Here is a 27653-nt window from a genome sequence, read left to right as displayed (position 1 = left end):
TTTTTTGCAAGCCCAGATGCTAAGGATTTATCTTAATGGAAAGGAGCTGATCCCTCTGAATATGGAATACTCAATACAATCAAGTAGCTTTTGTTGGAGGGGTGATAACAACACTTCTTTTAGTGACAGCACGAGTGTCACACCATTATTAAAGATACGGGCAATAATGTGATGGAAAGAAACAGAATTCATTTTTAGGAGGACTACACCCCATTCACTTTTCAACTGTACAGTTGCAGTCACAGCCAGCCAGCAAGTAAAGAACAGATTGGTCTTTTCCACGTCTGGCATCAGACAAACCCAAAGATGCAAGGTTTGTCACAAACAGCTCTGTTGGTGTAGCCAGAAAGTTTAGATGTGATGACAACCTAAAGAGAAGGTTCTAGCTGCCCCAAAGATACACTCTGATGAAAAAAGGAGTTAAACAAAAACACAAGAACCAAGTCTAGAAAGCATAGCTTGCTGTAGAAAATGCTCCAGATAGAGACACTCCTTTGTCTTTGGGAACGGTTAGTGATATTCACTAAGAAAAAAGATAGTTGTGTGGTTTAGGATACCCAGGAGATTTGGATTTAGCTCTTAGCAATTTCTGTCCTGGGTTTATTACATAAAATTCTCACACGCTTTAGCTTTAAAACAGGGTTCATAGTGCTTCCTTTGTGCTTCTTGTCACGTACAGGCAGAATTGAGGACAACAGGATCTCAAGTAGATGCTCTCTAAATGACATCAAAGCACAATTCATAAATATGAAAAAGAGTAAATAAATTACTTCTGTGCAAAGCATTTCTAAATATAGTCTAAATAAGGGCAGAATAATCATACCATAGGGCTGCAAAGGATTGTCATAACATCAGGGCTCAATTTTCTGTAAGAAAATTTTATCTTGGGAGAGTCTATTCCAGTCTGACAGAAGAGGGAGGGAAGATGCACTTGTTTTAAAAGAGGTTTACACCAACACATTATTCATGTAAACTTTAATCTCCTTACAGTAGAAACATACACAGTACAAGCCAAAAGTAGTATAACAATTTTACAGCAAAGCTTACCAGTAAATTGCAAAACTAATTTGTATCAAATTCTTAAAAAACTGTGCACTTTCTCAAACTTAACTTTGTTCAGCACATCGTTTTGATTTATATATAAGGCATTAATTCTATAAGAATCATTTACTATATTCCAAAATCGCATGACCTAGGTGTAACACTCTATAGCCTGATACCATTTTTGTTCCTTTCGATATTTACAGATTTAATCTACCTGCATCGACATATAGCATACAAGCACTGAAAACAAATACAAGCTTTGCCAATACTTTTCACATTGAAAAAGTTACACAAAAAAAAAAGCTCAATTGTGCATTGCAATAGCTTGGCTCTGCTGCAGCCATGATTGTAGTTTAACAATAATTGCCCCTTTTGGCATGCTTCCTCACTTCCAGTAGTATTTTGGTCTTTCAAAATGCAGAACTGAATCTGCTCTGAACCTGCAGGAACTGGAAGTGGACCTCATTTTTACCAGCTCCCCAAAAATTTGTTTTACTCCCCCTCCCCCCTCCCAGAGCACAGTTCTTAAATTTCTTCGAAAATTAAATCTATAAATGGCATAACTGAATTCACTCTAGCTACTATGTACAGAAATGGCTCAGGCAATTAAGTTAGTCCACCTTGTCATTAGTCAACAGGAAGTATAATTACTGTAGCTGTAAAGGAGGTATCTAGTGTTCCAGAATAAGTGAGTTTAATTATGGTGAGCGCTTCCTCAATTCTATTTACATGACAACTTCAGGCTCAATGTTAAATAGCAAGTCATCATTTCCTCTTCGAACTTCAAGTAGTAGAGGTGATTCATTCATCACAGCCTCTTGCAGGTCACTGGAAGTCAACAAAGGACGCCCATTGACTTTAACAATAATATCTCCATCTTGGATCCCTCCTCTACAAATATAAGAAGAAAAAGGCAGTTAAGTATGCATTCTATGCTGAGAAAAAGTACAGACTATTCACCACCGCTTTGGCTGATGTGATCAATTTTTACTTGTTTTAGTTTCCATCGAAGGGAAATTCTGCCCTTCTGACTAGGAAAGAATAATCAGCAGTACTTGCCAAATGCAAAATCAGGCTTGCATTATTTCATTGAGGATTTTCTTCTAAAACAGCAAAAACACATCTACAGTAAGAGTGGTCTAGCTTTCTCTTTGTCTTCCACAAAACTACAGCAATGGAGAAATAGAAAATACTTTTAGCCACGGCTGACACACTCCACTCTGTCCATTTGCAAGAACGTGCGTTTATCTCTCCAGTATGCATTTCAAGCACTGGAGATTAAACCACTCTCAAAATTTCAAGACAAGCTAAGCATACCAACTGAACTAGAGGTAAATTATTTCCCTCTTGCTGTTCAAACATAATCCAGAATAGCTGCTTTTATCACCTTTGCATTTTCTAAAAATTACTTTAAGAATTAAGAAGTGTATTCTTTATTTTCCAAGTGCTCTGTAAAATAGTCTCTTCCTCTAAGATAAAGCATTGTCTCAGATAATAGCTCTGATAGTGTCTTATGTGAATGCTATCCTGTTTCCTGCTTATTAATATTCAACATACTTTTCAAAAACAAAATTTGGTTCATTGTATTTGGGTGTTCTTTAAACTTGCACACCATTAGTGTTTCATAATGTCATTTTTTAAAGTTCTGATATTGAAATATTTCACTTTTGTAGATGTGAGCAGAATCTTAATACAAATATTTTAACTTTTTTTTTAACCTAAAGGCACAATTTTTAATTGTTTAAATACAAATCAAGACTGGTATGAGGAAGTACTTGAATAGAAATAGAAATATAACCTCATAGCATATATTTGGAGGTTTATTTATGGTGAAGAAAATAATGTGCTCTACATACCTATGAGAAGGTGAGTTTGGAACAACTTCATGTACATAAATTCCACTTCTGACATCAGGGAAATCAGCATTATTGTGTTTCAGTTCTTCCACCAAGCTAGAAGAACAAGATTACATAGCATTTGATTCCACTACAAAAGCGGTAGCATTCAAAAATTATTATTTATTTATTCTCAAATTTTTAGTGATCAAAGTAAATGACTTAACCGTTAATAGTTAGCCCCTTGTTCTTGTGATGTGAATGTAGGGAATTTGAACTTGGACTAAAACAAGTAACATAGATTTTAAGAGAGTCAAAACTACTTACCTGTGGAAAGCATGCTATATTTAATGGTTTCATACATCTCCTGCAAGAACCTGACTTTTGCTATTTGTAGCAGGAGAGCAGAGGGCACTGTAGAAATGCACAGGGACAGGGGCTCTCAGAGGACAGGGACAGGAGTACTCTCTGTCCTAGGTGCTGTATAGGGAAAAAAGATATTCCTGCCCCAAAGAATTACTTCTGGTGATGGGGCAGAAATTTGCGAACAATTTTGCTTCTTTCATTTTGCAAGTCATTCTTAATTTGTCTTTATCTAGAACAATACTGCTTTTGATAACTTCAATCATCAGGTAGATCAGAAATGTGTGAGTTTTACAAGGAAACTTCAGCTTCCTCAAGTTTTCTTGAGGACTTATTTGTGCATCCTTTTTTAAAGAAAGAAGACAGGAAACAGCTGCAATATAGAGACTCTAAAAACATCCTCTCATTTCAGAGGAGATGACATCATTTCATGTCTGTGTATAGTCGGGTTAAAACCCATTTGAAGAAAGAATGAGTTTTAAATTAATGATGGACTACTCTGCTGTCCGCCATGAAAACCTGGGGTCCCTCAGATGGAAAACAAGCCAAATGGCTGCACACAGCTTCACTTCATTTGGTTTTGTATTGAGGAAGCTAACAAATAAATGATTAAAGCAAACACACCAAGGGAAGTTGTCTTTTCCTGAAAACAGGCCTAGAGAAAACTTACATTGCTTCATTCATCAGATGCCACGAAAGCACTAAAATCTCACATCATGCTCACTTCACAATTATGCAGAGAAACATTCTGAGTTTCTCTCCACTGGTGGTGGCCCAGAGATGTTAATGCCATTACACCGATTCCTTCCAGCTGAGGACCTCACCCTTTGGGGAGAATTGCAAGAGTGTAACTCAATAAACAAAGACGGCTTTACTACAACCTCAGCTGGAAACTGTCTTGTTTAATTTTGTAGTTTACTGCCACATTGGAAACGTGCCTACTGCTGGGAAAGAACATAAGTGTAGGAGCCCTCATTTGTTATCCCTGAATATATCCGGGTGACAGCAAGAACAAAGCAACGTGACAGAGAAAGGACAGTCAAGAACTGGAGGAGGGTGTCCATACTCTGGCTTTTTTAACGTGGAGGCATGAAGCTTTAGTTCTGCACTTTAACAACTACTTTCTTTTCAGTTAATGGTTGGGCACCAAATCTCACATATGGCCTCCACTGGCACTGATAAAACTACCGCCAAACCCTCAGTCAGCTGATCTGTCATTGGCACTCATGGTCACCTGAAAGTAGCAGTTTGTTTAAATATCACCTGAAACTTAGTGTAACTCCAGACATCCTTGTCAAGAACCAAAACCAGTATTCAGGCTCTTCCTAATTTCCCTCAGCTGACAACAGCGCATCCACTGTTAGCAGTATTTAGAGAATGACTGTCATTGATTTTTCAGGTCTCAGAACACACATTTCACCAGTATCATTAAAATGTTTACAGATTTCGTAGAAGCTAATGCACACTTCTGGATTGTCTGGAGATCTGTAATGAAAGTTGAATGTTGAAGTTCTGAACAGCTACTGACCATATTTTGTATGCTTGATCAGATTACCTTTCTAAGATACTTACGCAGGTGTTATTGTCAGCATTCTGATGCCAATGAAACGTTTCTTCCCATCTGAAAATAGCACAGAGGATATTTAAGAAATGCAGGCAAACACCAACAAAAATAACTACTTTGATGACCCAAAATACCTGTCAATTAAAACAGGATGTATCAGCTTTTAACAAAACTAAATAGAAATCATACACATTTACACTGAGTTAACTTTTTATTTTTCACTAGCCTTCGTGTGTACAGAATAATAATCCCTCTTCCTGCAAGTGAGGGTAAGAGAGAAGCTCATTTACACTGCAGAAGAGTTTTCCTTCAGGAAATTCAGGAATATTTCTGTGATCTAGTATCACATGACTTCAGTAAATGGAAAATTTCATAACCATCATTTCATCTGAAACTGGTCAAGACAATTTAATCATAGAGTGTTCTCATCAAAATGTAGACATGATATTTAAAGAAGTTAAAATTTCCACCTTTCATAGAAAGGACAACCACAAGATTCCCACTGATTCTAATGCAAATGGCTTGTTATTTCTACCTCAAAGAATGAAATGCAAGTTTTAAAAACAACATCGACCTTAGCCAGGACTCTGCAGAATTTTAAATGGTGAAAATCTACTGCTTTAGGAACAGTACCACATTTCTGTAGTTGGCTTTTAGTAGTCATGATATTGCACAGCTGTCTTATAAAAAAACAACAGTTTGATGACTTCCTGAAGTGAGTGCTTCAGTAGTTAGCTATATCCGGTGTGAAACAGTATTTCCCCTGACTTGTTCCAGCATAACTACTTCACAATTTATTTGAGCTTCTCCATGTTCTAATGTGAGGAAGAAGTCTGAAAGAGAGATGTACAGAGTCTCCTCGAACTCTTATTCTTTCCAAGAAAAGCAGTCCCAAGTAAAGGAATTAGTCCTGAATCTTACGCGTGTCCAATATTGCCATTAGTGTCAGTGAAAATGTTGACTACTAAACATTGGATTTACTACACTCTGAACAATTTTACATCTGTAACTGTCATCCCTGCTTTCCCCTGAAATGTTCTGGCTTTCCTGTATTTTAAAGTGAAACTAATGAGATCAAAATCAGCTGTAGTAAGATAGTCATGAAGAAGTCCAATGACTCAAAATTAAAGTCCAATTACTCAAAAGCTTTGGGCACAGCCATGAACTAATGCTCTCACAGTGCTTCTCTAGTCTATACGGCATAAATGTAAGCGTTCACTTTTTAATAATATACAAACTTGATAACTCTCCCACCTGAAAATAATCCACCCACCCTTGCACTGTGGACAGTGAAATGATGGAAGTCGTTTTCACAAGTCTGCTGTCAAACCAAAGAGACACAAAGATGACAGACTCTCTGGTGACAGCTTACTGTTGCATTAAACAGTTTGCCTGGTCATCACCTCTGTGATGCGGAAATGTGCAGAGACACAAGGCATATTTTGGGGGCTGACTTAGAAATGTTTACATGAAAGAAAACAGAAAATGATAGAAGGGACAAAAATAATTGATCTGGAAGAAACAAAACAGCAAGGAGAAGACTGTGCAAGAATGAAAAACCACAGCAGAAATGATGCCGATCTAAAAGGGAATTATTTACCCAGTGGCTAATGGTACACGTAAAATAAGACTTTGGGAGCAAAAAAAAAAAAAAAAAAATCAATCTGGTAACTAAAGACTTATTCACAACTAAAAGTCTCATTCCACCTTCCTCTTAGGGCAGTTTGGGGTACTATTTCACCCCTGTTCATGCATTGAAATTCAGAATGGCCTTCAGCCCTCTCTCCTCAATAAGTCTGACACACTGCAAATAGCAGTTCATACTTTAAGAGTAGCAGCCTACTGTATAAAGTAAAACTAATAGCTATGAGCTACGGATTATTTTAGAATCAGAGTCTGGATTCCTCCTCTTCCCACCCCCAGCCATTTCGTATGTCAGAATACAGGTAAAGAAACCGCAGGCCTTTTCTTTTGCAAAAGTCTATTTCATAAAATTTTAACCCAATCAAACATCTTAAACAAAAAACAAATTTTTCATCAGCAATGGTTAGAGGGAATATAATTGTCCAGTTTATTAGAAGTATCAGCAGAGACTGAACAGGCACAGACAACCAGCTGTAGTGTTTTATCATCCCAAAGGATAGGCATTTTGACGTCAGGGTTGAGTCACATTGGCAGAATAGTATGTGGCACCTGGAACTACCACTGCTATATTATATCTGCTCTGTGAATAAAAAGTCTCAAAACCTGTCAATCTGTGCAATCATGAGGCAGAAGAAAAAATAATTAAGAGAACTGGAATAAAGTGAGATTGTAAATCTAAGAAGCACGTCACCACGGTGAAGTCCCAGCAGCGGTTAAAAGAAGGCTAACATGTTGGAACAATCAAGTTGAACAAATGTGAAACCATCGTGGCTTAAAGCCGGAGCACAGCACAGCAGAGAGAGATATTCAAATCACATTTTGTTTTTGTAAACACCAGGCCAGATTAAACACTGATTCCAGGGTACAATGTCAAGCAATCCAGTCTCAACCATTGGTTTAAACTTAAATCTGTTTTCTGTTAATAGAAAGTCACAAGCAGCTAACCCCAAATATCTAGAAGCAGTTCACTGTCTACAGAGGTTTCTGTTCCACAGTAAGGAAAACATTTGCTTTACTGTTAAATTTTTCTTTTTTTATTGATGCTGGTAACAACAGAAATACAAACCAGACAGATAAACACAGGCTGAAGGCATAAGTGTTTATGACTTATAAACTGTGGCAAAAAGAACTGATAAATCCAAATTAATGGGTCAGGTACTCAAACTCTCATGGGCATGAGTAACTCTGGCACATGAGTATCCCCATTGCAGTCGATTTCAGTGGGGCCAGGATATCACCAAGATCTCCGAGTGAAGAAATGAATCCTGCACTTTTTATTCAAGCGGCAGGCAAAACTCCTACTTCTCTGCTCACTCCGTTTGCACTTAGATCGTCTTGCAGATTGCATGAGCAGTCCTGAAAGCATTTAAGAAAGATATTCCACTGCCAAACAGAAACTATGAAAACAGCTCGAGTCTATAATGCTGAATTATGTGCAGCATACCTTCCATAAAAATTGCAGAGCTGAATTTAATCAGTAGTCTGAATGTATACTCAGAAAGCCCCCTAAGCAACCCTCATGACTATTGGCAATAATTATCAGTAATGATCATACAAATACATAGGTAAGCACAGAGTTTCAACACGACTAATAAAGTGTTCTGGGGATGTAAATGAGGATTCATATAAATGACTTGTTGGATGTGGCCAATGCAGAACTCCCCCCCATCTCTCCTTGCTCATATGAAACAAGGTTTATTCACTTTTCTGCTAACACTGTATGAGAGGCCAGGCTGACCTCTTAGGCTGGATTTTCTCTATAGTATTTTGTGAAATTGCTAACTTACTGTCTTCCATCCTATGTTTGAACACTTCCTAGTTTTATGTTCTGCTGATCTGTAAACTAGGAATAGATGGCAAAGCCAAGACTGAAACTGAGAAATTCCTATGGGACACTAATAAAGACAGCGAAGTAAAAAAAATTGATTAATGCTTAAGCATACAGATAACTTCCAGAGGTAAAAACAGAACACACAGATGGTTAAAAGAGATATAGATGGAGATACTTAACTTCATGCACGAGCTTAGTAATTCCTAAGTATAAAAGGAGGTTAACATTATTACAAACAAATTCAAAATGAGCAAAGGCTTTCAGACCATTCAACAGATAAATACCTCTATGCAAAGTGTTGTAAATCTTTGGTCAAAAATACATTAGGTATTATTATGTATTACCCATGCATTAGGTAATACAGAATGTTGAGATAATAATTAGTGCAAATGATTAATTCAAATGCCATCCTCTCCTTTTTCCCCCTCTCTGCTCCTGTATTTCAGTAGATCATACATTTGCAGTTATGTACAACGAACAGGACTTAAAAATATATGCCTTCTATATAAAACTGGTAGTTATCTGATCAACTGAGATTTAAAAGCCTAAGGTCAAGCTTATTAAACAATATTCTGAGTATCTCCTATATGCCAGAGTAAATCTGGAAAGAGCGGTTTCCTAAGGGAATTTTATAATCTTCAGGCAATATGATATTCAGAGCAGAGTAATACCCTTAAACTTATTTCTATGACCTAACTGTACCATAAGGGCGGATCCCACTGAAACTACTGAAATGTAACCAGAGCAAAAGAAAACATGATAAAAAAAATCCCAAAAATTCTGCTTACATAAATTTCTTATGTCATGAAATAACGCCTATACAACAAACCTGAAAACTATTACTAAAGGCCTAAAAAATGCAAACTAAGTCTCAATTATGGTGCAAATATCTCCTAGGAATTCTCTTTCTCTGTGCATCAAGGGCTTTAAATTACTGTTCTTCTGCCTGCAGCAAACATACGAGGTACTTCAGACAAACAAAAGCAAAAAAAAAAATTAAAAATTTAAAAAAAAAACAAACCACAAAACCTGCCCGTGCCTACGGTATGCCAAGCAGTGACAGTCACACTGATGCTAAGAGTAAGTGTGAATCTTCTTCCTTTAATTAGAGGATAATGAGAATGATGAAAAAAAAAAAAATCAGACAGTACGTTACAATCACAAAATAAACTTGAATCTTTCATTGTTTTTTCTTCTTAGGGTTCCATAGGCAAAGTTATCCCCAGGCCCTCTATCTGGGCTCAGTGGGTTCATCATTCTCTGGAGGCAAAGGTGCCTGAAGTAGCAAGGTGGCTGATTTCAGTGGTGGCATCTCTAGCGTCCACTAACTTTCCAGCCTCAGTTACCAGGAACCCGCTGGCAGATGGTGGGCTTTCCGCACAAGGCTGGCGTTCACGCCTCCAGAGCCACAACTGCAGGGTGAGCATTCACTCCTCCCTCGTTTGAGATTAGCAGGCTGGTTCTGAAGGGTAACATCACCAACGATACAGACCTGCTTCTCTCAGAAGCTGACAAACAGTTAGTAACCTGGGTGAATAAATAGGTTTTTTGACTTGTTAGCTGAAACAAAATTATGGCAGCTACTTTGAAATGTACTATTCAGCACATAATTAACAACTTTTTTCATCAACTTCCTGCCCCCGCTCTGCAACAAGTGTAAACAATTTAATTTGGGCAATTCAGCAAAACACAGATGAGGGCATCCATCAGAATTGTGATAGTCTCAAATATAAGAGCAGACGCCTAACTTTAAAACCTCTAACTAAGGGAAGTTTCTGAAATAACAGTATCTGAGAGAACAATGAGAGGACAACCGTGTAGGGAAACAACCCTGGCATCAGCAACTCGATAAACTCAGAAGAAAAGATTAATATCAAAAAGATTCAAGAGAAGTGGCAGCCAACAGTCATGATACAAGATGAGTAGGGTGTGGACAGATACATTGGCAAGAAAAAGAGAAAGGAAGGTTTGGCCTGGATGAAGCATTACTAGATCAGCCTTGGCTGTGTAGCACATAGTACAACATCCAGTACAGTATGACAGATACAAGGCAGGCACACACAAAAAAGTTCAGCGTACTGCAGTTGTCAGTTACTGATATATTTACATTTATGTGCTCTTTGGTGCAGAGGTCTGTCTTTTTTTTCTGTCTCTCCCTCACTTCCCCATATATTTCTTTAGGAACTAGCACACAGCTCTTTTTCCACCAGGGTCTGAGAGTCTACCACAGTATTCAGTTATATAGCACTGACACAGATAACCATGGCAAAATAAAGATTATCCATGGATAGTGCACACACTACAATCCATCCGTGGACATATGTTTTAAAAAGTTTCTACCTTATTCTCTACAGTACCCCTTAATCTCCTTTTTGCTTGGACAATATGTGAAAGAGGAGGATGACGATCTGTTTTCAAGATTATTTGAGACTGTAATGACTTATCTGTGCCTTCACTATCCTCAGAGGCCTTTTTCCCAGATTTATAAAGATACTGTCTGCTCTTGGGGTTTGAGTAATAAAACGTCTTTCCCACTTCTGTGAAGTTGTTTTCTATTTCCAAGTCTATGGTGTTCTATACTTTAAATAATGCTGCTCCTTTCAGTAACAGGATCCTAGACCCATGTCTTTTGGCAGTTCACTGACAGATCAGGATAATAATTGGAAGACGTCACTGTTTCTTGCAGACCTTACCTTTACTTTGTTTGTCATGTGACTCTGTGAGAAACTGAGTGATGCGGTCTGAAGGAATAGCAAAAGAAATTCCAGCTGTGACCTTCAAGGTGTTAATCCCAATCACTTCACCATCCTGTTGGGAGACAGCACCCAATTAATTTGCTTCTAAGTGACAGGGGTCAGCTCACTGCCTAGCATTTCCTGGTAAGAAATGTCAGAGTGTTGTAATCACTCAAGAAATAAACATTACTTGTAAGGAAGGATCTGGACTCTGATTTATAATCCCTCTCACATTTAACTGTGAGGGCCAGAGAGATTACAGTACAGTTTGTTCATCCAAGGTCCATCCCACCACTCTGCAAGAGACTCCCTCCACTGAGCGAGCAGTGGAGTCACTACTACCACCACAGCCACCACTCACCAACCTGCCCAATCAGTGCTGCTTTAAAGAAAGCTACTTTAAGATCAGTTGTATGAATTAACCAGGTCCCAGCTTTGCCCTGCATCCCAGGTTTTATAGTGTGATGAGCTCCTAGTAGATCCCATTTTCCCAACTGCTGTATGAAATTTCCTCTGCTCTATGGGGAAGTGTTTTTCAATGGTGTATGAACTGAGTCTAATTGGCATAGTTTGTGATAGCTTCAGGGTGTCTGCCTACCAGTAGCTGGAATGACTGGAAGCTGGTAGGACCTATAAATCTTTTAAAAAAATATTCTCCCATTTATTCCAAACTAGCTCTTGGGAAAAAAAAAAAACAAAAACAAAACCAAAACCAAGTCCCCTGAACTTACCAAATTAACTAGAGGTCCTCCAGAGTTGCCGTACTGTAAAAATTACATAAGGGAACAATAAATTCATGCTTCACTGTAGGAAATGCAATTTTCACATCAAACAGTATTTTGTTTGTAAGAAAATGAAAGAGAGCAGGTCATTTCTTACGCAGCACTGAAGTAAACAACATTAATCATAGAAGATTACAGGTAGGTCTTACCCTACCCATTCACACCTCTTATGATTAGATTTTTCTTTTCAGAAATAGGCCTTAATTTAGGAGCAGTAACTTAACACTCCAAACAGCTACTCTAAGTTTAAGAGGAATCATTAAATAGTTAAAACAAGTATTTTGATTCTTCTAAAGACTGTCAGAACAAAATTTTGAAATAATTAATCTCGCTATTTAAAGTTATATTTCAGTGAGGTGCAGATACAGTTCTTAGGGAGTTTTATTCATCACTTTGGTTTGTAACACTGTTGGTCTCTCTTATTCTCCACCAGACAAGAACACAGTGCTTTTACATGTCTAATCGCAGCATATCGCTATGAGGGAGGTACCATGTAAGGATTGATTTAGTAACCACAGACATGCAGCCCTCTCTAGGGAGGGCATATAGCAGCTCTGAGCAGTCTGAAATTGCCTAATACCTAATGGCCTTCAAAGGAAACATCCAACAAGACTACAGGAAATGAGAGCTGGAGAAGTTTGTTGTCCATCTTCATGCTGGCTCAACAAGTTTGTTTCTGAGTGAGGTCAGAGTTTTCAAGCAGGTCTACTGAACAGCCAAGAGCTGCGAATTACCACTCAAAATAAACACGAGCTAAGTGATGCATGACAGCAACATGAGCCAAATAAACTGTTTACACTTCAATAGTACTGGGCAAACCTTATAGATTCTCGGGAGAATAAAACAGACATCGAAGTTTTTAAAACAGCTTCAAAGTTTGAGTTAAAGAGATCAGTTTCTTACATTGTACCTTTTCAGTGATCAGAGGCAACACACTTGATTTTTGTTTCTGACTGACACAAAGAAACCAAGATTTTTCAACCTTCCTCAGCACATTTTCTTTCATTCACTTGTCCTCTGCTTGAAGAATGCGATAATAAAAGAACTTCAGCACATGCAGTATAGCTCAACTTAGGAACGTACAGCCCTTTTTTCTCCTGCTCCATGTTCCTGCTGTTCTAGCATTTCTCAGAAGGCAGCTGCATGCACATTCCTGCAGGCAAGTCTTGGCTGAGCCACAGGAATGCTCTGAATAGACCAGCTCTCAAACTCCTCCCATTCTCAGGAGAAAACTAGCACATTAGCTAAGCACAAAGCATCCCTATGCCAGGGACTATCTTCATACTTTGTTGTCTCAGACGGCAAAGCAGATCAAATATATTGTCGTTTTCCTTACCTCCTCTGCCATCACTATTCCATTTGATCTAGCACTATCTGACACACTCTGCTATCTTTGTCTAAACTTGCTCATTAGCTTTTGAGGGCAGTGAATAACTAAGTATATACAAGGAAGCAGTCTGATCTTGAGGAATGTGTATAGGCGTGAAGTCAAGAATCTCATGTTCTAATTCTGTCTCTACCACCAATTCAAAGTGTGCTCCCAAGTAACTCATTTTGTGTAAGTTTTCCTCATTCTGCTCTCACAACTGAAGAAAGTAATTCCAATTAAATGTCTTAAGAGGTTCAGCTCCTGGATCATATAGAAGATTTTTGAAAAAGCTCACTTTTATGTTATATCTTAGCATAAAAAGTAATTGCTCTCTTTTTTTTCCACACAACTTCTCTTGACAAGTCCGTGATGATAAGCATTTGTGAAGCACTTTGCACATGTAAAACGCTAAGCGTTATGACTGGTTGTGTCAAATTTGACACTGAGGTCCAGAAAATAAATGCTGAAAATATTTTCCTTTCAACCTAAAACAGATTTAAGTTGTAAAATTTCAGGCCATTTTCTACCTCAGATACATGTGCAGTGCTCTTTTTAGAATCACTGTAAGTTATATACCCACCCAAGAACTTAAGCTCTTTCGATCCTTCCAAGCTGCTCTGAAGGGATATTATTTTCATGTATTTCTATACAACATGCTTACGTTATCTTACATCTAGATTCTTACTGGAGTATGTGATATGCAAAGGGAAAACAAGAAGTCCCTGCTCCTTGCAGGGAGGTTGGACTAGATGACCTTTAAAGGTCCCTTCCAACCCTAACTGTTCTATGAGTCTATAAGAACAACAACAAAAAATCCAGCTCTCAACTTAGGTTCTTATTTGGGTGTCCCATCATTAAATTCAAGCAGATATCACCAACTTAACAACTCCATCTGGTTCTAATGCATGGAGATGAAAGAAACTTTGGCTCTATTCTACAGCTTGCTTGGCCAGATCAGCTGAACAATCAAAGAGAGAAATGTATTGATTTACTGCTGGTCTATACACCATGTAGTACTGTACAAGATCTACAGAATGAGAAGGGTCTGTCATATGTAACATCTACCTAGACAACCCCAAAGAGGGCAGTTTTATTTAACGTACCTTTCACAACACTAATGCCTGAACACAGCTTACAGACACTGCATAGTATTTTATAAAAAGAAGAGCCTATCACTGATTTTAAACAAAGTTTCTTTTGCTTCGTGGATTCACTTTTCAGAGCACAGACTTCCCTGCTGAATAGGTGGGGATTTAAAGGTCACAGGACTGTAAAGCTCAGCTCCTCACATACCTAGTACTTACATTGATAATAGCATCTGTCTGAATGTAATCCATATCTGAATCCCGCAGGCCAAGTTCTTTGCCATCTCGCTGAGCAGTGCTGACAATACCTGTTGTCACAGTGTTCTGTAAGGCAAATGGACTTCCAATCGCCACCACAAATTCTCCTGGCCTCAGATCAGCAGAGTGTCCCAGTAACAATACTGGTAGTTTTTTCTTAAATAAACACAGAAAGAAAGAAAAAAAAACCACATTTGTTTATATCTGAAAATAACCTGATTGGAAAGATGAAAAACTAGCAAGAAGTTAGGAACATACACTTTTAATTACATTAATGAAAGAGCCACTCACTGTCATGTACCCAAAACTTATGCCAGGTAAAATTAGTACACTGCAGGGTGTTATTGCTTTAAACTGTCTTGAGAAACAATCTGCTAGCAGCAGTACCTTTCAATTTCATCCAGAAATAAAAGCCAGCAAGATTCTGAAACAGATTTCCCTGTTTTCCAGCAGACTGTTCCTACTTCCTCCTAGAAATAGCATACAAACCAGCTACTGACCAGCCTGCCACTTACCCTACACTATGGACCACCTAGTAGTCCATGTATTGGCACAAAGCTAGAAGGATTACACAAAATAGCCTGGCTCTTCAGGTAAAGATAGCAGAATCTGGCCAGATATTAATTGAGCTGCATTTTTTTTTCTTCTTTTTTAGCAGTTCCTAGCACAAAAGATAAAGTAAATCAATCCTAAGATAGGAAAAATTTCCAGGCCTAGAGAAACAGTTTGTTCAGTGCATTGTGATACACTTCCAAAGAAGCTCTAAACATATGTTTCAGCCAATCACTCTGTGCTAAACGCAACTGAAATATAGTTCCCAAATTAATTCATCTGTTTCTGCCGCTCACCTTAGGGTGAATCTTGATTGTTGCAATGTCTGATTTCTTGTCAATGTCTTTGATGGTTGCTTCATAGGTATCTCCATTCTGTAGCTGCACTTTCAATTGCTGTCTCCCTGATATAGCATTGGTGCTTGACACCACGTGGGCATTGGTCACAATTAAACCAGAATCAGACATAATAAACCCAGATCCACTGGAAAGCGGGACATTTCGACCAAAGAGTGGGTGCCTGTACAGAAATCAAGTAATTACAACTCATAAGGGAAGCGTAACTTAGAGAAGGTTACATTGGAAATCATTTACCGTCTTTCATCATAAGAAATAACAAAGCATTTGATGGCCAATGTTACAATCCTCATGAAAATTAAATTTTGAAAAACGACAAAGAAAGGATCCTTTTCTGAACATTGTGACTACTTTGAGTCAATCAGGGAGATAGAAACAGAGCTTTTCAGACAACCCGCAGGGTCCTTTTCCTTTGGTTTCCAATTCTGTCTTTATAGGCTTCCTTGCACAGAGGCTAGGTGACAAAAATGGAAGGAGAAGGAGTCCATCCCATCCTACCAGCTGCTGCTTCTATATGGGAAAAAAATGACAGGAAATAGTAGGGCTGAAAAATGAACTGATCCTCTAGTAGGAAAAAGGGAAGAAGGAAAATTGCAGCTAAACAGAGGAGTAAAGGAAGAGGCGATGTCTCAGGGAATTATGAAGCCCAAGTGCAGACCAGCAGGAAAAATCATGTGTGGAAACTGAAAGGACTGGGACTATGAAAGAAAGAAAAGAAATGAAAACTACTAACAATGGGTAAAATTTGGTGGGAAACAACATTTGCTACAATACAGACAATTAAAAGCCTTTATAAACTGTATAAAGTATTATGACTTTTCTTTATGAACAATTGCTGTAATGACCTTAGTTTAGCTAGGGGAACAGAAAGTGCCTGGTCAGTAGAAGATGAGAAAAGGTCCACAAATTCTTCTTTTTTCCAAATGTGGTCCTTATTAGGAAATTGTTTGAAAGTTCTGGGCTATTCAGTAGTAAAGAATTGGAGCCAATCCCAGGCAGAAGGCAGTATCACAATTAGTGCCCAGCAGGCTGCTGGACAAACATTTACTTATAGGGGAAAGAACAAACAATCTTAACTACATATGCAAAGATCTTAAACATCTTCAACTGCAATGCTCTCTCAAAAGACCAATCATCACGTGCATAAAGCTACGTCTCAGAAAATCTGATTATCTTGATTTTGCATCCTAAGAAAGCCTATAAAAATTCTCCAAGAAATTCTTACGCCTATGTAAAATTAAAGGAGCCCAAGCAGAAAGGCCTTCAGGTAATGGAGTACATATAATATTTGTAATAATTTGTTCTGACAGCAGGTTGGTTTGAGCACTCAACGTTAAACCTGCCTCCCAGGTTGTTTTCAGCACTCAATGTTAAACTTCCCTCCTCAGCTCCAGCTTCAGTACACTGAATATTGATATGTTTTGGTCAGCAAATTTAGTACATTTTTTTCCTATCAGAAATCATTTCTGTGTTTAGACAGGTTACATCTGGTCAACATGCTACCTCTTTATGTTCTCCCTGCCAAAATAAAACCACCTTTCCTTCAAAGTGGAACAAGCAACAAGGAGCTATGTTTACCCAGCCTACTTCCTGGACTTGCTTTTTTTAAACTGAGACAATAAACATAATCCAACAAGCAACACATTTTAGTGAAGGCTGAAGAGACCTCCAAAGATGAGATAAACTTATTTTATGGAAGACAATGTGTATTGTAAAGCACTGTAAAGACTATAAGCCAAATAAAATATGTCTACTAAACAGGAACAAAACACACAAATGGGTGGTTCTCTGGAAAAATAAGTCTCTGAGTTATGTATCAGAGTATTTTGTGAACTACAAAAATTCAAAGTGATAGTACACTGGAAAACCTTTGTAAACCTTTGTTAAACAATGCAATTAAAATAAAAAAAAAAAAGTATTACCTGAGGAAAAGTTCAATGTGCACAACTGCAGGTGCAATCTTTTCCACCACATCTGCTATGAAGTTGAATTTGTATCTTGGGCTGCTGGACTGTAGGTGACCTATACTAGCAGAAAGAATTGGATATGTTAATAAGACAACATACTTTTTTACCAACTAGGTGAGATAAATATGCTTTTAATTGGTCTGTTTCTCCTACTGGGACAGTTTCGAAACAGGTATTGGAAAAAAATAATCAAAGTCATTAAGAATTGTTCCAAACTTATCCAGCATTTTGCTTGATCCTAAGAAAATAAAACATCAGCATCACTTGCCTATAAATTCTTTGACTTTATTAGAAGTCTACAAGCCTTTTTTGGACTATTTTTCTCAGGACAACCACTAATTATCATCCAAAATGCATAGGGTCATGGGGTAAATCAGGTTGGAAGGGATTAGTTCAACCTCCTGCTCAAAGCTGTATCAGCTGCAAAAGCAGACCAGGTGGCTCAAAGGCTCTATTCAGTTGAGGCTTGCAAACCTGCAAGGATGGAGACTTGCAGGCAACTTGTCCCGCTGCTTCACTATCCTCCATGAGGTAAAAGTTTTTCTTGTATCTAGTCTGAACCTCTCTTGTTGAGACTCACGTTTCAACTCATGCCCACTGTCTCTTCCTCTCACTATGCACCACTGTAAACAGCCTGTCTCCGTCTCCCTTACAGAATCATAGAATGGTTAGGGTTGGAAGGGACCTTCAAAGGTCACCTAGTCCAACCCCCCTGCAAGGAGCAGGGACATCCCCGACTAGATCAGGTTGCTCAGAGTCTCATCCAACCTGCCCTTGAACGTTTCCAGGGATGGGGCTTCCACCACCTCTCTGGGCAACCTGTTCCAGTGTTCTACAACTCGCATTGTAAAAATTTTTTTCCTAATATATAACTTCCTCCTGAGTACAGGAAGGCTGCTGTTAGGTCCTCCTGAAGCTCTCTCTTCTCCAGGCTGAAAAAGCCTAGTTGCCTCAGCTTCTTCTCACAGGACATATGTCCAGCCCCTCCAGACATCCTAGTGATCCTCTCCTGAACATAATCTGGTTAGTCAATGCCCTTCTTGTATTAAGCGGTCCAAAACTGGATGCAGTATTCTATCAAGTGCTGAGTAATTTAGTTGCAGCATTTGGGAACTGCATTTAGAACCCAAGTCCTAAAGCAGACGCGTTACAAATCTGCTGTAAATTATAACCTTTGCACCTAAACAGTTTTGCAAATTCACATTCAGACTGTCACAAGCAACTGGATATAGCAATAGGTTACTAAATACTAAATGTTCTGACAAAAGCCAGTGTGGTACTGAGTTAAACAGCACTATACACCACATTTATGAATACTGAGTATAATTCTGTAGAATGAAGATCGTAGAGAGGGGAAAAAAGTCCACAGCATCCTGGCTTTTAAGGTTATAACATCCTGGATTCTAATGTCACAACATCAGAAAGTAATCATACTGCGTGAGCTAGAATGTCATACTTATCTGCCGTCCCTAATACACGGGGACTTATCACCACAGGTGTTAAACATATGCTAGGGTACACATCAGCACACTCAAATAGCAATATTTCATTTTCACAGCCTGATGTTTTAAAACTAACTATGGATTCTACGGAAGGAAGTAAACAAGTTGTAGTCAGATGCAGGAATAGCATTTTTGGCTTTTTTTCAAATCTGGTGCAACAGCACACTATTCATTCCAGGAGATACAATTATTTTACTGCCATTTAGTCAGGAGGGAGAGGCTCTAAATTCGTATCAACTCTTCAGCAGCGATGCTTTGCACCATCACAATTTGCTCTAAGTTCAACTCATGCTGAAGGATGAACTTACTCCACAGTAGCTCTCACATACCACGTCAACACTTGGTCTTAAGAGTTCTAGATTCGCCTATTTCTAGAGCACCAAACATAATAATGAATCTAGATACAGATTCTGTCGTTTGAAAGTATTTTTTCCATTAGCTGCCCTTTACCCAGGTCTCTTTCTGTCTTAAAAGGAAAGCAGGTAGGAGGCATAAAAAGGAAAGATACACAGAAAAGAAAGGAGAAAGAAGAGTTCTCATACATTTTGGTGTTCTGTGTAGTTCTTAATTCAAAGATAATTTTCACCAATTCATATCTACAGGTGTTTTACTGACCATTAAACCTTGTAACTTGTAAATTACTTTGAATGAATATAAAGATGACAGCACAAGGGAGTCTAACCTATTTACAAAACAAGACGTCTCACTGATCTATTCTGCTCTTTGAATGAATTCATAGGACAGTGGCTGACAGAGAGCTTGCTGTTATAGTGCCTATAGTCTCTCAGAAAGCTTTCACAATAAGGTGTTAAAGGACCTACCAAGTCAGAAAGTGAGAGGCCTTACATTACCACAGTATCCAAAAGACGTGAGGCAAAGACAAGACCTTATGGAATGGACCCAACACTGATACCAAGGAAGAAGAAATCAGATCAAGACAATTAGGTATTTCTCCATAGAAGTCCGTAAATTCTTTTCCTGTTTCTGGACATGGGATTTACTTCTGAGAGGAAAGAAATAATGCTTACATTTAGCAAGCTAAATGTATATGATACAGTATAAACAGAAAGAGCAACTTGTCAGGACTAGATTCGGTCTATTATTTTTATGTACATTCTCACGCACTCTGAAAAATCCCTCTAACCAATTGAATAAGCTTGTTTCAGTACTTAGTTTAAAAGAGACACTGCGAACAGCAATCACAGAGGACAGTCAAATGTAAACACAACATAATGTTATTTATTTTCCTTACTGGGCCAGTGAAGATTTATCACATGTTCAATTCACAAGCAGCTTGCCTGATTATGCTGTGTATCGTTTCAAGCTGACTAACATGACTTTGAATGCTTGCATCCACAGCAGTGTTCAGTGATGGGATACAACATCATCGTCACATTTATCTTAACAGAAGTGACTACACATCTATGAAAGACAGTTGGCAACATGCTCAGCTGATGAACTAGCATAGAATTGGGGGGGAAAAGCATGGTGAATGCAGGCTTTCAGTTGGTGTAAATCAGCGTAGCTCTATGTGAGTCAGGGCAATTCAACCCCTTTGCATCTGCTGAGTGCTGAACTGTTCTGCCCATGCCAAATTATCGCAGCACTGCACATGGCCAAAAGCAGAGCAGGACGCCTGCCAAAGAACTCAGCTTTGCACCACTCCTTATTAGGCACCAGGGAAACATCATGAGTGGCAGTGGCTTTCCAGGTAAGATTTGGGGTAGGCAGAGAGAAAAAGTCTGAAAGAGGTAGTGATCAATGTACACATGGAAAGAGTCGAAGAAAACAAAATGCATCAATACAGGGAGGTGACCACGAAACTGAAGCAAAGCTTGTCTTCTTTCCATACCATTGTGAAAGCATTTCTCAGTCTGAGCAGAAGCCCAGAACCTCTCTGCTGGGGTTAGAAGACAAGAATACTCAAACCTGAAGGTGAGTCCAAATTGGCACTTCATATTAAGGGTAAATTTGAAACAAAGGAGGATTATACAATAATAGACATGCAAACTTTGTAAGAAAGGTGTAGCTGAAGATCTACTGGCCTGATTAGAGATGAGCTGTTCTTACTAGTGTCTGATGGGGACTAAATACTGGTGAAAACTGATTTACAAAGTTGAGATGCCTTCATAGATACTGATGTCTCTTGAAAATTTTCTGCAAGCCGGGGGTGATAAGAACCTCTAAACACTATACATGACCCCAGGAAGACATAACTGCAAACTAACACCTACTCTCACACATACAGCCCTATTTAAGGGAACTAAAATGTTAGTAATTACAAAAAACATTTTAGTGCACAATTATTAAACTGTTGGTTTTCATCAGAAGTTCTCAATATACCTTAAAAGGGAGGAACTGCAGCTTGAGAAACTGAAGAAGGAAACAACATCCAACATTGTATAAGCTGTATAAGGTCACCCCAAAAACAAGTGTTATAACTGTAGTAGTTGAATCAGGGCTTTATGTCAGACCTTCAATCTATCATTTAATTTGCATTAGTTGGTAGACACTAGCTGCTGCTACTGTTCTTACTAAAACATAAAATTAAATGTGTCTTGTTCTTTTTTTTCCCCGCCACAGATACTCTTGCTGTCTTGCAGAGTTTCATGCAGCTCTCGGACCTCTGCTGGACTGTGAATGTAAAAGCTCTGAGTTTACAGCAGCTTTGGGTATTTTGACCTATTGACCTACTGAGATTTACCACATATTTTTTCAAAGGTCTCTCAATAACATCCATTATTTTCCATGTTATTACCACATATTCAGAATCATCTCACACTAACTAAAACTAATTTGTCTTGACAAAAAGCCATAACTTAATCCAATTAACTATCTGTTGTATAACCAAGGTATCAAAGGTGCTGCAACCAGGTTGTGCTTGAAGCAAAAACAAATTTATACTTAATGAGTTTTTAGCTGTCTACATATTTCTTAATCAAAAGAACTAGATTTTCCCAGTCTGCTCCTTGGCCACAAATCAACCAGATTTTGAGCAAATCTGAACTACCATCTTATCATATAAATTAAGTGATTAGATCTTCAGAAGCTCTCCAGCTCCTGTCACAGAACACTCAAAATCCAGATTTGGATGTAAGTGCATAAACTGGACTTAAAGATGTTCAGCCTATTTTGTAAAATTTGATCTTAGCTTTGCAGTTCTATGGGCTCCTGCTACATTGTACTTACATGGCTAAAGCTAAGTGCTTGTCAAGTAGAAGTATCCTTATTATCAGCTTAAGACTTTTCCTGCATAGTAGTGTTATCTACAGGCTATGAATTCATTTAATGGTGTTGTATTTACTTCTTTGCAGAGACAATAGACCAACTCCAATCTCATTAACACTGCTGTAAATCAGGAACAACTCCAGCAAATTTGTAGAGTTAACCTAGTACAAAGAGAACTGAAAAAAAAATCCAGCAGAAATAAATCGTCATCATCCCACTGAAGACCCACTTACAGTTGCCGAAGACTGAGAGTTTCTGAATATCTGCCAGCTTTCTCCCTGTAGTATCAAACCAACTCATATTCAATGCTTTCTTAAAGACAATATATTGTATTAAAATCCACAATTTTATACTCATTAAGAATTTGTGAGCCTGGGAAACTCATTCTTTTAAGGCTGCTCCCCTGTCCCCCTTTTAAAACCAGCTTCAGAAAAGATCTCTGTGTTCAGCAAAATTATTATGTCTAAGGGAGGACTGCAACCTGGCAGATCTGATCACCAGGGATAAACACAGTCCCTACTGTGCTTTCATGGAAAGAAATGAAAGACAAATAAAAGATTATAATGTCTCTGCTTAAAAAGCAGAAACATCTGCTGGAAACATAGGTTCATGGGCAGCTTTTTGGATGAATTCAGCATTAAGATCAAGTTGCATAGCTGTGCACTGACCATAAAGCCTCGGTGAGTTTAATGCCACATTATGGTTCAGGCAACTTGCTTATACAATGGATGTCTACCATGCACAGATGAAAACAATTTGGTGAACCAACACCAAAGTGGCTTTCTTGTGCAGCGCAGCAATCACAACAGCCAGACGGAGACAGACTAGCACAAACCTTCCAGCCCAGACACCTCACTGCCTCACTGACTTCAGATGCCTGTTGTTCCTCCTTCCCAAGACACTCTCTCAAGGAGATGCAATGAGAACATCTCTTTTATGTTAGTCACAAAGCAGTGAAGTTCTATACTCTGAGTATTTACCAAACACTCTACAATATTCATCCTCACCTGCAGGAACTCAAAACAAACTCACACACAAGGAAAACAATCAGTAAAGGAACATGACTAGAGTTTGCATTTCCAGCCAATACCTTGAAATGCATTTCCCTAAATACAGCTGGAGGCAGCCGTAAGGCTTTGATGACAGTAATACCAGTAGGAGACTTCAGTATCTCTTACTGGGCCAATTTCTCAGAAACGCAAGGAATTATATGCTCTGTTGTTCCTCTGTTTCTTCAAGGTTATGTGCAGGCACATGTAGAACTGTGCGATGATTCTGCTCATGCATTAACTGTATTTCAAACATTTCTTTTAGGGAACTAAATTTTTAGGATCATATCTTGCAAAGATTTGACTGACATGGGTGAGGCTTTATATCATGACCACTTTCTGAGAGTGACTTCAGTTAAACAAAGCAGAGGACAGACACTGTCAGGTAGAACCCTGCAAATGATCAGTGTCAAAGCCAAGGTACTTGCTGTCTGGAACTTCTTTCCTCAAAGGTTTTTTTTATGATTCTTTTAGTTTTCCTTGTTGCACTGACAAAATAGTACTCTTATTTTTAAAAAGAAATTTTTTTTGCTTCCATGTCCTAGGTGAGAAAATACAATTTTTTTGACATCTTAACTATCTTCACAGAACACCATTAGCAAAATAACATCGCAGGGAATTATTAACTGTACCAAGAGAGTTATACTGAGAGATCATAAACAGCACTTTGTGCAAGAAAGTCTGGCATAAATTGGCCGTAGATTCCAGGTGACCTTGTGAATCCTTTGAGTGAGGAGTCTGACACTTTAATAGAGCAGTATGTCGCATTGTTAAAACTTAAATTTGCTGCAGTGAGAAAGATGGCTCTGAAAGAACTGGTCTTTGATTACAGAGGTTGTCGTCCATAAACATTTACGCCATTACTTACACACTAGCCTGTAATAGCTTGTCTTTCTCACGGCAGGAGACAGAAGGCAGGAAAAAGCTAGCTGCTGCAGACAATTCCCATATATTAAGGTATCTAGTGTTGAAAAGGAAAAAATAAATACTTGTAGTGTATAGTTAAAATTTGCCTAGGAGTTCTACAGACTGTTCCTATTAGATTCTCAGAGAAGTCCATAGGTCTGCTCAGATGGATAAGCCTAACTGTATGAGTAATAATTTTCAGGGCGCAGGCATATTGAAGAATATCAATGACAGAGTTCTTGTATCTCCATGCAGTAAACACCCCCTTTAGTACACCGTCACTAAAACTGGCAATTTGGCATGGTGTTCTTCAAGCTAATCCAGGCCTTCAACAGGGAAAAATATATTTTAAATTCTGCCAGTTCTTGAATTAGCACTCAGTCATCCCAGGCACCTATTTCGTCTCTTCCTTTCTGCATCCTTTACTATCCTTTACTACTCCTATTTCATACATCCTTGTTCACCAGACTTCTGTCACTTAGGGAACCACAGCTAAGTTGTCTCAGCCTATCTTGGTTTGTCATAGCCAGGATCTAACTTGGCATTAACATAAGAAACTGGAGACAGACAGGAGCAGACATTCCAAAAGGTGCTCCTCAGGTTCATTGCATGTTCTGAAAATGGCCTAAGTCACACTTGTAAGGCTGCCATTATCGGAGATTGTTTTAATACATATATTAAATATTATGGATTTACTTCATAACTAGCTTAGCCTTTCAAACTCGGAGTCATCTGAAGCCAGATGTCTTTCAAGAACAGGGAAAAGAGACAAACTTGACAGCAATTTTAAACTGTCGACTTTCTTCTAAACCTCTCATTACACCCATTGCATGTTATTGGTTTTTTTTTAAAAAAAAAACCAACATAATTCAGTTCTATTCCTGGCTCAATCACCAACTCAGTCTGACCTTGGGCAAGACACTTGGTTTCTTTGAGCTTCAGTTTGTGCAGCTGTAGAATTGAAAAAAAAAATTAAAACTTAACAGAGAACCAGATGCTTCATCTAAGCTGAGGTTTTCTGGGACAAAAAAAATAAAGCCAAAATAAAGTGAACACAAATAGTTGCTTGGGAAAAAAAAATGTTACTTCTACCTCACAGCTCCAAATTCCTAAGCCTATTAGCAGTAGATTCAGGAGGATTCCTTAAAGAAAATGTCATATATACCAAACCCCAAGCACTCAGTAGGTCTTTAGATGTAGGCTAGCTCACTCATTTTGGTTAAACATTCTGATTATTTCACATGGATTGGTTCCAAACAAGTATTATGAGTACTAAAGCTAATGGACGTTGATGTGAAAAGGAAGAGGCAAGCAGCAACTTGTAACTACAAAATACTGGAGAGACCGATCATTGCAGCTCCAGGCTGGCATCTGGAGCAATTCTTGGTTCTGACATGACAGTCCTGAAGTAACTCCAGAAATATCATTTGACCTCCTCCCTCTCCATGCCACTGTTCACCTTCTCTCATGAGCAGGATATATGAAAAGTCCCTTATTCATAGAAAGGCTACAATAGTAGCCCTTTTCCCTCTGACTCCTCCCAATCATTTTGTCAAGGTTGCTATCTATGAACACACAGGATGGTCAGTGGTCCACCTGACCTAATGGAAACACTAATGCATGATTTAAAACTCCATTACGCATATGACTTTTCTTTCCAGGAACACTAGGAGAAAGGTAGCAGAAGCAAACTCTTAAAATATCAGTAAGAACGTGAAAAGATTAGCAGCATTAACACTTCCATAAACTGACTGATTTTAATACTAAAAAAAAAAAAACAATGTAAGTGATTACTAAACTTTCTGAAGCTAAACCATCCAGCCTGAAGTTACCACAGCGTAACACCATATCCAAGATCAAACAAAAGCCTTAGTATGTTACTGCAAACAGACTGTTTGACATCCTGAGTGTCAATATTTTAAACTGTATAGGAGACTCGCAGGCATTTTTTTCACACTTTAGACTCTACAAGACTACAAAACTTCTTGTGAAAAGAAAACAAAACAGGCAAAAGATATGGTTTAGGTGCCTTATATAATACCCCGTGCTTTTTCTGCCCTATCTGAGCTACATGGCTTTAAGAGGCATTTTCTGCCCAGACACCTGTCAGGTGAATCCAGTCAATGTCCCACACAGCACCAGGGAAGGCCCCGGAGCATACGTGTCCGCAGGTCCCCGCTCTGCTTGCACAGGCCGCGGTGCAACAGGTCTGCAGTGCACCCCACACGGGCGATGCCACCGAGACGCCTCAGCGGTGAGTGCTGACCTGACGCGCGGTGTTGGCAGGATGAGGAAGCTCATCGTAGTGACAACGGCTGAGGACGTAACCGCTGCCCTGCCCTGACAGCCTCACGCCTCCACCGAGCTCGCTTCCGTGCTGTCAAGCGTGTTTGCCTCCTGCTCACGCAAGTGCTGCAGCAGCACTGGGGCACCCACGGCCATGCTACCCAAGGGGAACCTTCCCAAACCTCAGGCCGAGGCCTCTAGCCCACACTGAGGATCACGGAGGAGGATTTTTGCCACTCAGAAAAGACCAGAGCACTCCTTCCCCACGCCACTGCAGTGGGGAGAGATACCTTGCCACTGTAGCCCTCACAGTCCTTAGAGCCACCCGGTCTTCCCAGGCGACTGAACACCACAGCTTTTCCCAGCCTGGACACCAGCACGGCCCTGCACCCTCCACCCGCCGCCCTCCCGCCCCGCGGGCAGCCCCCACCATGCTCCTACCCGATTCACAGGCTCCCTTCTGGACCTGGGCGACGGCGGGCAGGCCGTGCTGCAGCGCCTTGCGGCTCACCGCCTTCAACTGGCAGATGTTGTCGTAGGTCCGGCCGTCGCTGCCGCACACCTGGGCGCTGAGCTTGCACTGGCAGACCCCCTTGGCGAAGCGCTTGCCCATGGGGTAGCGGCAGTCGAGGCTGTCCCCGCAGGGCGGGTCCTCCTTGCGGCCGCAGGAGTCCCCTTCGCCCGCCGCGCAGATGAGGCAGCAGTTGCAGCGGTCGGGGACGTAGCCGCTGGGGCAGCTGGGGCTGGGGCACTTGGAGACATCGCAGCGGGTCGGGCACTTGGCGCGGGCCGGCGAGAGCTCCGCGGCGCCCGGGGTGCAGCTGAGGGAGAGCAGGAGCAGCGGGCTCAGCAGCGACACCCGCATCCTCGGCGGGCTGCTGGCGGGGAGAGCGGCGGAGAAGGGGTGCGAGCCCGCCCGGCCCGCGGGGAGCAGGTGGTGGGAGGCGGGGGGAAGGTGCAATCGCAGTGCAGCGAGGGAAGGGAAAGTCGGGCTTTATGCACACACGGGCGGGAAAAGTCCGTTCTGCCCCAAGCAGGGCTGCTGCAGGCAGAGCGGGAAAGAGCAGCAGAGGGAAGGAAGGAGGCTGGATGTAAAGCCGCAGAGTTTAGAGCAGCTCGGTCCGTCCGAGGCGCGGCAGCCCAGCTGCTCCCGGGACTAGCTGGTGGGGCTGAGGCGCCGAGCCATGGTCGAGCCGCCGCACAAGGTGAGCACCGTCCCCAGGCGGCCGCGGGAAGCAGTGAGGACAGCGCCGAGCGGCAGCGTTATATGTGGGACGGGCACCCGGCCGCCGCCGCC

At 40.0% G+C, this 27653-nt stretch overlaps 1 protein-coding gene across 1 annotated transcript; it reads right to left on the bottom strand.

Annotated features, from left to right (window-relative positions):
• Positions 1 to 958: 958 nt before the first annotated feature.
• On the bottom strand, positions 959 to 27653 carry HTRA3 (HtrA serine peptidase 3). The gene is made up of 9 exons (XM_086746580.1): positions 26798 to 27653; positions 17341 to 17440; positions 15359 to 15581; positions 14472 to 14666; positions 11748 to 11780; positions 10975 to 11089; positions 4815 to 4863; positions 2901 to 2996; positions 959 to 1935 (listed from the first exon to the last, which is right to left on the bottom strand). Exons 1-9 carry the CDS (start codon positions 27219 to 27221, stop codon positions 1770 to 1772), a joined length of 1401 nt encoding a protein of 466 aa, XP_086602706.1. The 5' UTR covers positions 27222 to 27653; the 3' UTR covers positions 959 to 1769.

Source organism: Chlamydotis macqueenii, chromosome 4, assembly GCF_036417535.1.
Source record: "Chlamydotis macqueenii isolate bChlMac1 chromosome 4, bChlMac1.mat, whole genome shotgun sequence".
NCBI classification, from domain to species: Eukaryota; Metazoa; Chordata; class Aves; order Otidiformes; family Otididae; genus Chlamydotis; species Chlamydotis macqueenii.
The sequence above is the reverse complement of the archived record's forward strand: the minus strand, read 5'-3'. Positions and strand labels throughout refer to the sequence as shown.